Source organism: Pipra filicauda, unplaced genomic scaffold (genome assembly GCF_003945595.2).
Source record: "Pipra filicauda isolate LSUMZ 115617 unplaced genomic scaffold, ASM394559v2 scaffold780_size116387_pilon, whole genome shotgun sequence".
Lineage (NCBI taxonomy): Eukaryota > Metazoa > Chordata > Aves > Passeriformes > Pipridae > Pipra > Pipra filicauda.
The window spans coordinates 39,339-52,416 of NW_024104954.1; the positions used below are offsets into that span (position 1 = coordinate 39,339).

Genomic DNA, 13,078 nt, shown 5'->3' on the forward strand with positions numbered 1-13,078 from the left:
CCCCAGAGGCTGGTGGGCACTGCCCAGGCTCCCCGGGTCAGTGGGCACGGCCCCAAGGCTGCCAGAGCTCCAGGAGGGTTTGGATGACCCTCTGGGACACAGGGGGTGACTCTTGGGGCTGGGCCTGTGCAGGGCCAGGAGTTGGACTCCGTGATCCTTGGGGGTCACTTCCAACTCCGGATATCCCGGGATTCTGTGAGTCCACGGAGGAGCTCGCTGAGGTCCCCTAATGGGCAGGGGAAAGCTCTTTCCCATCCCAGTGGACATCTGTCAAGAAAACTGGGACACGTTTTCCGGGCCTCTGCCAAATTCCGCCGCTGTGCCCCTGCCCGGCTGCCACGGCCCCTCCGGGGGTCACCCCGGGGAGGAACAGTTCCCACAGCACAAACCCAAGGGTTGCAGGGATCCTCCTCCTTCCAGGATGACAGGAGCCTCTCCATGGCCTCCAGGAAAGCCCTGTCTACGTGCCGGGATGCCACATCCCATCCACGGGGCTAAATTTGGCCAGGGTAGAACATCTGGGAGATGTTCACATGGAGAGCCCTGTCCTGTGACACGGCGGGAGGAGCCACTGGAACCACACTCTGGACGCCTGCCAGGCCAAACAGCACTGGGTGCTATATATAAAAGGTGCAATTTAGGCCCAAAAAATGCTTCTCCTGAAGGCCATGGCAAAATTCCACCATCTGCTGCGAGTGCTGATCCTCCAGGAGACCCTCAGGAGAAGCACCAGTGAGGTTCTGTCACTGCACCGTCCCCTGAACCCCACCAAGGTGGTGGCAGCACTGGCAGGAGGTGACCAACAGTCACAGCTGGCATGGCAAACCCCAGGGAGAATTCCAAGTAAATGTGGCCCTCTGGAAAATCCTCCTGGCTCAGGGTGTGAAGTTCTGAGCCGGGCAGCAGTAAAACCCATTGTCACTGGGGATGGGGCTCTTTCCAGATGTTTCTGGGATATTTTTACGTGGATTTTCTATCCAATAATCTCATTTAAGAATCAAAATAAATGAAAATATGCTGCTGGGGTGCTGCAGCATCCCCAAAAATCTCAACCAACCATCATGACACGCTTGGGCCCACTCTGAGCCGAACATTGTCAAGACACACTCAGACACAAATCAAGGTTGCACCACCCTGACAGTAAAGAATTCCTGCCCAATATCCCATCTAACCCTACTCTCTGTCACTTTGAAGCCATTCCCCCTTGTCCTGTCACTCCAGCCCTTGGAAATAGTCTCTCTCCATCTTTCCTGGAGCTCTTTCAGGTCCTGGAAGGCCAAAGTCAGGTCACCCCAAAGCTTCTCTTCTCCAGGCTGAACAATCCCAGCTCTCCCAGCCTTTCCTCCCAGCAGAGCTGCTCCAGCCCTGGGATCCTCTTGGTGCCTGCTCTGGCCTCTCTCCATCAGGTCAAAGAAAATTCCAACTCCCAGTCCAGTGACACCAAAGGACAGGGCCTGAATTTGAAGCCTTGACTCCAGAACAAGGTGATCTAAACTGGGTTGAGAGTGAGCAACCTGGAGGGGTTTGTGATTCTGAGCACATCTGGAGCCGAGCGTTATTTTGCCCCATTTTTAAATGGATCCAGGAAAATGAAATGTATTTTACAATCAAATAATATTTATTTTGTTCCAGCGTGTTGTAATGAGCACAAACTGCCCCGAAGGCAACTCTGTTTCAAGGGAGTCCCTTTCCCACATCGTGGTTTTCTGGAAGAGAAGGAGAAAAGAGATTGACTTTGATGTTTTGCAGCCCGAAGCAGAATTGTTCATGAGATGCTCCCTGCTCAAAGAAAGGAGCCTTCTGGGTGTCAGCAAATATGGATAAAAAGAGAATTTGAACATGCACTGAAACTGTTGTTGGTTGTAGAAACATTCCCAGAGTTTAGGAGGTGGGAGCACACAGGGGGAGCCCAGGACACTGCAGGAAATGTGTCCATGGCCAGGCAAGGACAGGATGGACATCACTCCAGGAACTGAGTCCCCAGGGGCCAAACAGGCTCCACTGAGCTGATCTTTGCTCTCTGTGACAGGGACAGGACCCAGGGCAGGGCTGGAGCTGGGACAGGGCAGGCTCAGGGGGGATCTCAGGACAAGGTTCTTCCCCCACAGGGTGGTGGGCACTGCCCAGGCTCCCCAGGGCAGTGGGCACGGCCCCAAGGCTGCCAGAGCTCCAGGAGGGTTTGGACAACGCTCTCAGGGATTGTTGGGGTGTCCTGGGCAGGGCCAGGGCTTGGACTGGATGATCCTTGGGGGTCCCTTCCAACTCAGGCTATTCCATGATTCAGTCCTGCCAAGGTCAAGCCCCAACAGATTGAAAATTTAAGCCATGTTCACACATCCAAGACGTGCCTAATGTGGGATAAATCCATCTCTGAGTTTCCTCTCCTTTTTTGCTTTAATTTTTTTTTTAATTTTCATTCAGCTCCGAGGTGGAACTTGCAAAGAGGAGATGTGCCTGTCTGTGAATAAGCTGGAGATGTTTCCTCCCCAGAAACCAGGAATTCCAGGGAGGAGGGTAAGTGTTGTCACTGAAATAAACCTTGTGTTTAAAATTGTTCCAGTCAAGACGTGGGGATGAATGGAAGAGGCACAAAGTCAGCTGTTTGACTTCCTCAGGGGGACAAGTGGCTGCAGCATCCAATGGAGGTGGAAAAAGATGGTGGAACTCTTGTCCAGTTCCAAGGGACTGGCAAGTGCCAAAGTGAGGGAGAATTTGAGTGAAACGACAGAGCTGTAAGAAAAAAAGGAAATGTGAGAGCAGCAGATAAGAAATAACAGATCTCAGGAGAACAGAATCCCCCAGCTAAGGAAGAATTTTGGGAGAGTTTTCCAGGAAGATAACTGGGGAGAACTGTGAGGAAGGAAAGGAAAGTCTATTAAATGTGCAGTGGAAAGCATAAGATTCAAAGGAAAGGTCTCAACACTGAGCTCAGTGACCAGAATATCAACAAATATATCAGCAAATCCTGAGGGCAAAAGCAGGCAACTGAGGAGGAGTGAAGGGGAACAGATGAAGCACAGAGGAGTAAAAATGAATGCCAAGTGACAGGGGATAGAAAGGCAAGAAGAAATAAATTAGATGGGTAAAATTGGTGTGGAGAAAAACCCACAGAGACGTCAAATCCATGATAACATTTCTTTCTGTGGTCAAAGGAAAAGAGTTAAGCCTGACTTGGTGTTAACAAGGGAAAGGCAAGGGGTGGAAAACACAGGTTCAACATATTTCTGACAAATAAAGGATGTTCAAACCATCAGGGGCTGAGAAAATCCTTCCTCACATGATAAGGAGGCAGCAACAGAAATCTGAGAGCCCTGAGTGATCCCCTGGAATGGCTGGGAAATAGGGAACACAGCAGTTCCCTCTAAAAATTATGGGAATTACAGCCCCTGTCAGCAAAACAGGGATCCCTGAAACCCGGAGATTCTTATGAAATAAACCCACCATTTTCCAAGGACCTAAAGGATGATAATGAGCATTTCCACTGGACTTGCCAGGAATAAATTGTGCCAAATTAACACAATTCCCTCCTTAGAAAAGACAACACACGTAGGGGAACTGGGGACATTGTGGGACAAAGTTTGGATCATGGAATGGTTTGGGTTGGAAGGGACCTTAAAGATCATTTAGTTCCAACGCCCTGCCATGGGCAGGGACACCTTCCACTGTCCAAGGTTGCTCCAACCTGGCCTTGGACACTTCCAGGGATCCAGGGGCAGCCACAGCTTCTCTGGGCAACCTGGGCCAGGGCCTGCCCACCCTCCCAGCCAGGAATTCCTTCCCAATATCCCAGGAGAGATTCTCCAAGAGAAGAACGAGGCCCTGAGACAAAAGAAGAAGAGTTTCAGGGAGGAATGGTGATGCTGTGGGAGGAGGAGGCCTTGAGAGACACAAAAATGCCAGGAATGATGGAGAATTCCAGAGGATGGACAGGGAAAGACACCAGGCAGGACACACAGCCCCGGGGAGGGGATATTTTTGGAAGCCTCATCGTGTTAGTCACAAAACCTTCCCCCCCTCTTTCTGTCACACCAAGACAAAACACTCCCAGAACAATCTGCCCCAACCTACCTGTGTTAACAAATCCCTGCAGCAAATCCCACCTGTCCCAGAAAATATCTTAATAATTATTATGGCTCAGTGTCTGAAGTCTTTATTATCTAATCCCATTTTTTCCAGGGAGTGAAAGCAATATTTCAGCCTCCCAAGCTGAAAGCTGCAGCCCTGGCCACACCAGATGGTTCAGGGGCACAGAGAGGTTCCTCCAAGAGGAAATGGAGAGCAAAAGCCTGATTTAGGTGTCCAAAATCTTGCTGTGCAGCAGGTTTTTCTCTCTGGATTCCAGAGCCAGCCTAAGAGCCAGCCTAAAATTAGTTCCAGGATGAACTAATCTGTTGCAGCAGGACTAAGCCCAGTGATCACCTCCACTTGGAAGGGTTGTTTTTATGTTAAAAACACCCTCGTGAAGCACAAGGATTTTTAATTTATTTACGGGCTGCTGCTGCATTTTTCAAACTCCCACCGCAAAATTAAAAATTATTTTCCGGTTTCCTCCAACAAAAAAAAGTCTAACCCCAAAAATTCAGCCACATGACAACTAATTTTACAAAAAACTCTCTCAGTTTAGCTCGCCAGATACGGGGGAGATTTTTTTTAGCTCTCAGTTTTCCTGATGGAGGGCATGAAAATGTAATTAAAGCCCGTTGTTTTTACCAAGGAAATTTCCTTTTTTTTTTCTTCTTCGTTTAAAAAGCCATTTCAACTTTAAAATTCCACTGAAAAGACATTCTAAGGAGGTTTCTGCTCAAGCAGTGGCGTGATATAAATATTATAAACATCTAGGCTGGAGAGGGGAGAAAGAAGTGCCTAAAAATGAGCAAACTCTGAGCATGGTGATGACACACTGCAGGATGTTGTAGGTGTCACCCAGACAATCAAAACACAGGCACAAACTCACCTTTGCTGTGCTTGGAAACTGCCCATTCTGGGGGTTAAAATGCTGCTTTGGGGGCCAGTTCCTCCTGGAAGGTGCTGGATGTTCTCTGTGACCTGAGAAAAGGACAATTCAAGATTGATGGCAACACATCGTGGCCCAACTGTCTCGAAATAGATTAATCTGAATGGTTGAATCCCAAAATCCCTGAGGCTGGAAAAGCCCTCCCAGCCCATGGATCCCCCCTGTGCCCCATCCCCACCTTGTCCCCCAGCCCAGAGCACTGAGTGCCACGGCCAGGCCTTCCTGGGACACCTCCAGGGCTGGGCACTCCAAACCTCCCTGGGCAGCCCCTGCCAAGGCCTCACCACCCTTTCCAGGGAGAAATTCCTCCTCCTGGCCCACCTGAGCCTCCCCTGGCACAGCTGGAGGCCGTTCCCTCTCCTCCTGTCCCTTGTTCCCTGGCAGCAGAGCCCGACCCCCCCCCGGCTCCCCCCTCCTGTCAGGGGGTTGCAGAGCCAGAAGGTCCCCCCTGAGCCTCCTTTTCTCCAGGCTGAGCCCCCCCAGCTCCCTCAGCCCCTCCTGCTGCTCCAGAGCACGAGGAGCCTTCTGGAAAACGTGCACTTTTATTTTATTAGATTATTTTTATTCTGTTCAGCCTGGAGAAGAGAAGGCTCCAGGGAGAGCTGAGAGCCCCTTCCAGGGCCTAAAGGGGCTCCAGGAGAGCTGGAGAGGGACTGGGGACAAGGGATGGAGGGACAGGACACAGGGAATGGCTTCCTACTGTCAGGGGGCAGGGTTAGATGGGATATTGGGAAGGAATTCCTGGCTGGGAGGGTGGGGAGGGGCTGGGATAGAATTCCCAGAGAAGCTGTGGCTGCCCCTGGATCCCTGGAAGTGTCCAAGGCCAGGTTGGACGGGGCTTGGAGCAACCCGGGCTGGTGGAAGGTGTCCCTGCCCATGGCAGGGGTGGCACTGGATGGGCTTTGAGGTCCCTCCCAGCCCAAACCATCCTGGGATTCCATGAAATTCCCTCTTTTGTGCTGAGGAGTTCATGCAGAGACTGAAATTTAGGAGAAATCTGAGTGAGTGTATCCATGGCTTTGGCCTGTGCCGACCTGCAGGGGCAGAGGCACCTTTGGGGGAGCTTTGGGAACTCTGGGGTCCGAGAGGCACCTTTGGGTTTGCCCCTTTGGACCCTGGGCACTGCTTGTGCCAACCTGAGAGGTCTCCTGTTCCTTCTGGATCCCTCCTGGGGGTTGTCTCTGCCTCACTCCAGCCTTGCAGTCTGGAATCATGGAATGGTTTGGGCAGGAATGGGCCTTAAACATCATCTCATTCCACCTCATCACCTTCCACCAGAAGGTTCATCCTCCTCCTCACTGTCCCTGGACACTACACCTACCTAAATACCCACCTTCCAAGGGCTCCATCCGTGCTGTTCCTTCTTCCTGGGCAGCTCTTTGCTGATCCTGTTGCTCTGATCCACCTTCAACAGAGTATTAAAATTAAAATTATCAATTAGAAAAGCCAGGCAGATGAAAAAAGAACCAGCCTAAGCACAGGTCTAATCATTACCTGCCTCCTGGAAATGTGATTTCTGGGGTCAAAGCCCCGTGTGTCACATTTTCTTCTCGGTTTCTGCCTTAGATAAAATTAAAGATAAATTTATAACAACATTCTGCATTCTGGAAGCCTTTTTGATTTTGTAATTTGCCCTAAAATCCCTTTCAAGATGGTTTTTTCCCCATTTGATTCCAGCCTCTTGGGATGGGGCAGCCACAGATTCTCTGCCCAACCTGTGCCAGGGGCTCCCCACCCTCACAGGGAGGAATTCCTTCCCAATATTTGGTGATTCCCTATTAGTCAGGTTTCTTTGTCATTTAACAAAAATTCCCCAGGCTAACTGGAAGTAAAACATCCAGGGATGAAAAGTTCTTCCTGCCTCCCAAGGAGTTTCTAGAGCTGTTTTCAGGTGTAACTGCAAATGGAGCCGTTTCTGAATATTTAAAGTATTGAAATATTAAAGTATTGAAAATGCCATTAAGCCAGAAACAGCAGATGAACAGAAAAGCTGGGATTTGGCATCTTGAGTGAGTGACCTGCTGCCTTCAGCTCTTTCTTATCTCACATCTCATCCCTCCCTCAGCCCCGTGTTTCAGAGCTGAAAAATAAAAAACCTCTCTGACTGCAAAGAGAAAAAAAAAAAAACCAAACCCTCCCTGGGTCTTTCCATGCTGGAGGACACATCACCCTGAAAAAGTAGGTTAACAACTGGCTGTGCTTTCAGCACCAAGCAAGGCTATGCCAGAGGGGAAATAATCAATAGAATTGGGGTTTGTCTTTATAAATGGCTGCTCAGTCAGGATGAAAGCCTGATTCTCTCTCCCGAAATTCAGCAGCAAATTCTGTTTGCAGGAGGTGAGAAGGAACCTTGAGATCCCAGTGAGGTTTGAGTGTTCCTGATTCTGTGTTTGGTGTGAAAGGGACCCAGCAAAGCAGCAGAGGGAAGTAAAACCACATCAGGGTTGGCTTGGGTTGCTTGCCCTCGTTTTTACTGAGAGAGGCACAAAGAATAATCCCAGAGGATTATCCAGTTGGATGGTTTCAAGCTCCACTGCTCTGCCAACGCTGGTTCTCCCACTGTTCCTGTCCCTGCCCAGCCAACCAGGGGAGATTTCCTCAAATCTGCTCCTGGAGACACAACCACAGTGGAAATCATTGGGATGCTGCTCCTCTGGGAAAGCCAAGAAGTGTCAAACAGCAGAAACCAAGGTGGCTGGTTCTGCTCCCTCCTCCCAGCAGGGACAGCCGAGGCACAGAGGGTTAAACTGGGCTGGTTAACTGGGCTGGAGCATTAAACTGGGCTGGTTAACTGGGCTGGAGGATTAAACTGGGCTGGTTAACTGGGCTGGAGGATTAAACTGGGCTGGTTAACTGGGCTGGAGGATTAAACTGGGCTCATGTTGTTGAAAGTAACCGTTTCCCTCTCATTTAAAATAACCAAAACGACCCAAAACGAAATTAAAACAGCTCCAAAAGCACTTCGTTAACACGAGCAGCTCAAACTTAAAAATCATCCCTAATTCCAGCAACCACCAGAAAAGAGGAGGAGCAGCTTTTGGGGAGTCAAAGCCTCTTCTGTCTCTGTTCCATCCCCTCTTCAGCCTCTCCAGGAGCTGCAGCAATCCCAAAAGGATGGGCTGAGGCTGAGCACAGGGAAAGGCTGTGTGGGATAGATGGAGACTCGTCCAGCTTCGAATTCCTCTCAAACATAAAAACCTTTCCCAGCATCACTGGGATTTTCAGCTCTTCTCACATTTCCACGTTTGTCTTTAGCAGAACCTTCTCCCTGCCCCCTTCCAGCAGAGCTGCCTTCCCATGGGACAGCCTCGGGAATTGCCAGGATTGGCATCCCAGGAGCTGGAATTGCCCATGGAGCCACAGGCCAAACCTCTGGCTCAGATTCCTCCCAAATTTCTGCCTCCACACGAACCCAGCACAGAAGTGGCTATTTAGTGATGCCCCATCAGACAGGGACTGATGGTGCCTTTGCCATTTAAGAAAAACTCTCTTTTACAGACACAGCAGAAGATAAATGACCTGGGTTTCATTTCCAAAAAGGCTCCTTTATGCACCTCTGGTGGTGTAGTAGGGGGTTAAGTGCAGTTTACTCCAACTAGTTCCCACCAGGTGCCACAGAAGTGTCAACACCCAGGAGAGCAGCTCCCCCCTGCTTTTATTTGCACAAGAAAATGATCCCTTTGTCGTTTGCTGGCAGTAAATGCCAAGGGCTCTCATGTAAATAGGGGGAAGATGGAGCAAATTCAGTGCTTGCAGGGATTCTGCCCTCAAAACCAGACCCGGCAATTAATCCGCTGGGATGGAATCCTGGTTTTTGTTACACCCTTCCCCAGATTTAATTATGTCCTAATCCACCTCCAGGAAAGCAGAGCGAGCTCAAGTAGAGGACCATTACCTACAAACATGACCAGGAGCCAAGCATTTGAAATCCACTTATTGCTACAAAACATAAGGCAGATTTCCAGCCCAAGCAGCCCCTCGGGTTTAATCTTAAGATCTATAATGAAAAATCTCTTCTCTTTACCACTCTGGTCTTTCATCTCTTCCCAGGAGGGAACAATCAGCTTCCCAAAGCCTCCCTTGTGGTCCTAATTGTCCAAAGGGAGTCTTTGTGTTGCTGCAGCACTGGAAGATAATGAATTTACTGAAGTAAAGAGCAGATCTGACACAGGCCAACTGCTGAGCTGCAGCATTGAACCGATGCCCAACCACGTGTGGAGGGCAAAACACCTCCAGGATCCCTGAAAAACAGCTGGATGGGCTTCAGGAAAGCAGAGTTTGTCACCAGCTCAAGAGACACCACCAAGTTAAAGATGTTTCTGGTAGGGAAAATAGTTATTTCTCACCTGGAACTCAATCCAGACAATTGTCCAAGTGGCTCTTCAGGAAATGGGCACCACTTCAGAGGAGGAGAAGACCTTCCTTTGGCAGGTGGGAAGCAGCCACAGCTTCTCTGGCCAACCTGGGCCAGGGCCTCCCCACCCTCCCAGTCAGGAATTCCTTCCCAATATCCCATCTATGCCTGCCCTCTGGCAGTTTGAGGCCATTCCCCCTTGTCCTGCCATTCCATCCCTTGGAAATAGTCTCTCTCCATCTTTCTTGGAGCTCCCTCAGGTCCTGCAAGGCCACAATCAGGTCACCCCAAAGCTTCTCTTCTCTGGGATCTTTCTTTTCCAAAATGGTTCGGGCAAAGACTCCAAAGCCTCGGAGTCAATCCCAAACTTGTTTTCTCAGGACCATTTTGGGTGGGAATGGCCAACCTGGGTGACTTTGGGTTGCAGGACCTCGAAAAAAAGCTTTCAGGGCTGAGCCTCTACTGTGTCAGTGAGAACACTGAGCCCTGATCAAGCTTTTGTGACACCCAAAGGCCATTATTTCCTTCTGGTTTTTGCCCTCTCCTCGACAAGTTTAAGTGACACAAATACTTCAAACCAAACCAGTTTGTGCGACACAGTCACTGGTGAGGAGACCAGGCTGTCCCGTTTCCACCATGGCCACTCACCTGGAGTCCAGCAAGGGGTAAATTCTCCCAAAGGAGCACATTTTCTCCAAGCACCTCGGTGTTCCTGAGCCATTTCCACCCAGGAATGGACAAAGTCTGGGTGCAAATGCCAAGTGCTGAGCTGCTAAATCAGCCCTGGTGGTGGGGTGAGTCCACCTTCAGGACCTCAGGGTTCTGCTGCTTTAACACCCACAGAAATGAATCCCACCCAAACCAGCCAACTGGGGGGCTCCAAGGATTAGAAAGTGCCTTAAAACCCCACCCATCCCCAGAAACCTGGCTCTTTCCAGAGGGCAGCAACGAGGTGCCAGAACTCCCAGTCCTAAATCCTCTCCCCCTGTTTGGGAGGCAAGAAAGGAGGAAATGTCCCATTTTCCTCCACTTTGTTGCCCTTCTCCAGGCCATGGAGTTGGTCCCCAACCAAAGCTGAGTTAGGGATCTCCACTTTAGGCTCAAGACACCTAATGCTGCTCTTTTACCACTGTTTCCATCCCTTGGGAACCAAACAGCTCTAAAATCTGGGCACTCCCACCCCGAGTTCCTCAGATGTCCCCACGACTGTGATGCCCACCCCCTCTTTGAAGATGATTGTTGAAGGCCCAAGGTCTTCTGAGGTGAAATTCTTGGACCTGAAGTGAAAACATTTAGTGCCTGATAAATATCTGGACTCCCCCTCTGATCCACGTGCACCTCCAGGGAGACCTTCAGGTGCTTCATCCTCTCCTCAACTATTTTGGAAGGAATGATTCACACGGGTTTTTTGGATTGCTTCCACTTTGTGGCAAGGTTAGGTAGCTCTGAAATGTTTGTGGAGCTGCTGGGAGGCTTAAAAAGAAATCCATTTTCCACCAGAGGCACCATCAGCCCCCAAGGGCTGAGTTAGAGCTGATAAACTCACCCTGGTGGAGTTTTAAGTTTCCAGTGTCCAAGGAAAACTGGTCGTGTTTCCTCGGAGCTTCCTGAATTTGCTGATAGCCCAGATGGAGGATGGAGAGGAGTCAGAGAGCAAGGAGGGCCAAAAATCCCCCCATCCACAGCCACACACACATTTGGAATGTGGCTCAGCAGGGAGGCTCCCAAAATCATTGTTGGAGGAACAAAGGCGAGTTTGAGATGACAGACATTTCAAACAACAGCAAAGTTGGAGGGGCCCAATAAGAATAACAATTGGAATGGGAGAGGATTAAGTGGTCAACAGAAAACAACAAAAGGGAAATTAACGTCTTTTGAAAAATCACAAAGAGGCTTCAAAAGCAGGGGGAGGACAATGAAAACCCCAAATTATGCACAGTTTAACAGCAAAGCTCACAAAGAAACTAAGTGGCTCCTGCAGAGAAAGGGTGTGGGGAGATCTTATAAATTTACCAAATTCCAAACAGGACTAAAAGAGAGCTGCTCACACACACAGCCTGGGAGGCAGCCAGCACCACTCGGTGCCACGAGCTGGGAAGGCCAAATTCTCCAATGCAGCTCAAACCCTTGGGGTTTTGCAAAGGGGAAAGTTATAAAATGAAACAACATTAAAACCCAGTCCAAGTGGGGCGAGTGGGAGCTGCCAAGGAGTGACACAGCACAACGTGGCTCTGGGGGACCTGTCACTACAGAGCTGAACCATTTTGGGGGGAAGTTTGGGTGACAAGCCCCGAGCTCAGGTGGGGTTCTGGCTGCTGGTTGCTTTGAAAGGTTCAGCCTTCACTGTGCTGTTCCCCAGAATGAGGTTGGGAGTTGATAAATTATCTCACCCCTGAAGCCAAAGCTCTACTGAACTTTCTTCTGGAAAGTTTAACATCTCCCACACGTTAAAACTGAGGAGAAGCCTGAAATTTTGCCTGTCTGGGTTATGGTTTTACCTTCTGCTTTGAGAATCCAACTGAATTTAATTGAATACCATAGAGAAACCACACATCCTCAGCAGAGACTTCTTCAATTCCACCAGTGAACAGGTCATGGAATCCCGGGATCCCTGAGGCTGGAAAAGCCCTCCCAGCCCATGGATCCCCCCTGTGCCCCATCCCCACCTTGTCCCCCAGCCCAGAGCACTGAGTGCCACGGCCAGGCCTTCCTGGGACACCTCCAGGGCTGGGCACTCCAAACCTCCCTGGGCAGCCCCTGCCAAGGCCTCACCACCCTTTCCAGCAGGAAATTCCTCCTCCTGGCCAACCTGAGCCTCCCCTGGCACAGCTGGAGGCCGTTCCCTCTCCTCCTGTCCCTTGTTCCCCGGGAGCAGAAGTCAGTCCTCCCCTGGCTCCCCCCTCCTGGCAGGAGCTGCAGAGTGGAGCAGAGCTGAGCTGCTCCCAGCCCACCTTTGGACACAGGAACACTTCCCTCTTCTTTTTTTCCCAAGCAACCAAGGAACTTCCACACCAAAGGGCCGCGCTCAAACCTGCACCTGCGGCTGCAGAACCCCCACTTCCCTCTCTCACATCCATATCTTCAGATCAGAGCTTCTCATGACACAACCCTGTGACGTTTTCCTCTCACTCCCATGGCTCAGTCACACGTGGAAGGGGCCACATTCCCTCGACAAACCCCTATTCATAAATTTGTTTTCTCACAACCACCCAGCCTGGGCAACCATTATTTACTGCACACAATTCAAATTCCCTCCGAAGAAAGCCCTTATCTCTCCCAGGAAACTTCCCTCACCTTATATCCTGAAACACATCCTGATTCACTTCCTCACTGATTTCTTTTTCTCTGTCATTCATGCTGTTGGCTTTCCCAAGCCTCCAGAGTTCCTTCAGGAGCCCAGGAATGCAGACAGACATCGAAATCGAGTTTTAAATAATTAGGACCAGCACTGCTGGGAGTGTTTGGTCTCTTGCCCTGCACAGCGGAATAAACACCTTTGAAAATCTGCTTCTCTGGGCTTGCACAACATCCAGCCGTTTCTTTTCCCAACATTTCCCGGAGGGCAGGGCAGACAATGATCCCCTCGTTAGGAAACTGGAGCAATGAAAGTGTCTGCTCCGAGGGGGGGAGTTGAGAGAGGCAGGGATTGCTTTGTGGAGCACATCGGGGGCAGCTCTCTGGGTGTCCCAAGTGAGACTGTTTGCTTTGGG

At 50.2% G+C, this 13,078-nt stretch overlaps 1 protein-coding gene across 1 annotated transcript; it reads right to left on the minus strand.

Annotated features, from left to right (window-relative positions):
- Window positions 1-2,460: 2,460 nt before the first annotated feature.
- LOC120324943 lies at window positions 2,461-12,784 on the minus strand. Its single transcript, XM_039389869.1, has 7 exons — window positions 12,663-12,784; window positions 10,549-10,645; window positions 9,361-9,413; window positions 6,509-6,575; window positions 6,348-6,419; window positions 4,955-5,046; window positions 2,461-2,730 (listed from the first exon to the last, which is right to left on the minus strand). The coding sequence occupies exons 1-7, from the start codon at window positions 12,782-12,784 to the stop codon at window positions 2,595-2,597; spliced, it is 639 nt and encodes a 212-aa protein (XP_039245803.1). The 3' UTR covers window positions 2,461-2,594.
- Between the last annotated feature and the right edge of the window lie 294 nt (window positions 12,785-13,078).

What these genes read in the sequence shown, in the direction of transcription:
- LOC120324943 (XM_039389869.1), bottom strand. Translation starts at nt 12,784, where the DNA reads ATGTCTGTCTGCATTCCTGGGCTCCTGAAGGAACTCTGGAGGCTTGGG. An exon ending in GATGTGTTTCAGGATATAAG is followed by an intron (nt 10,646 to 12,662) that starts GTGAGGGAAGTT and finishes TTTTCACTTCAG; the next exon opens with GTCCAAGAATTTCACCTCAG. An exon ending in AGTTTCCAAGCACAGCAAAG is followed by an intron (nt 2,731 to 4,954) that starts GTGAGTTTGTGC and finishes TTTTTCTTACAG; the next exon opens with CTCTGTCGTTTCACTCAAAT.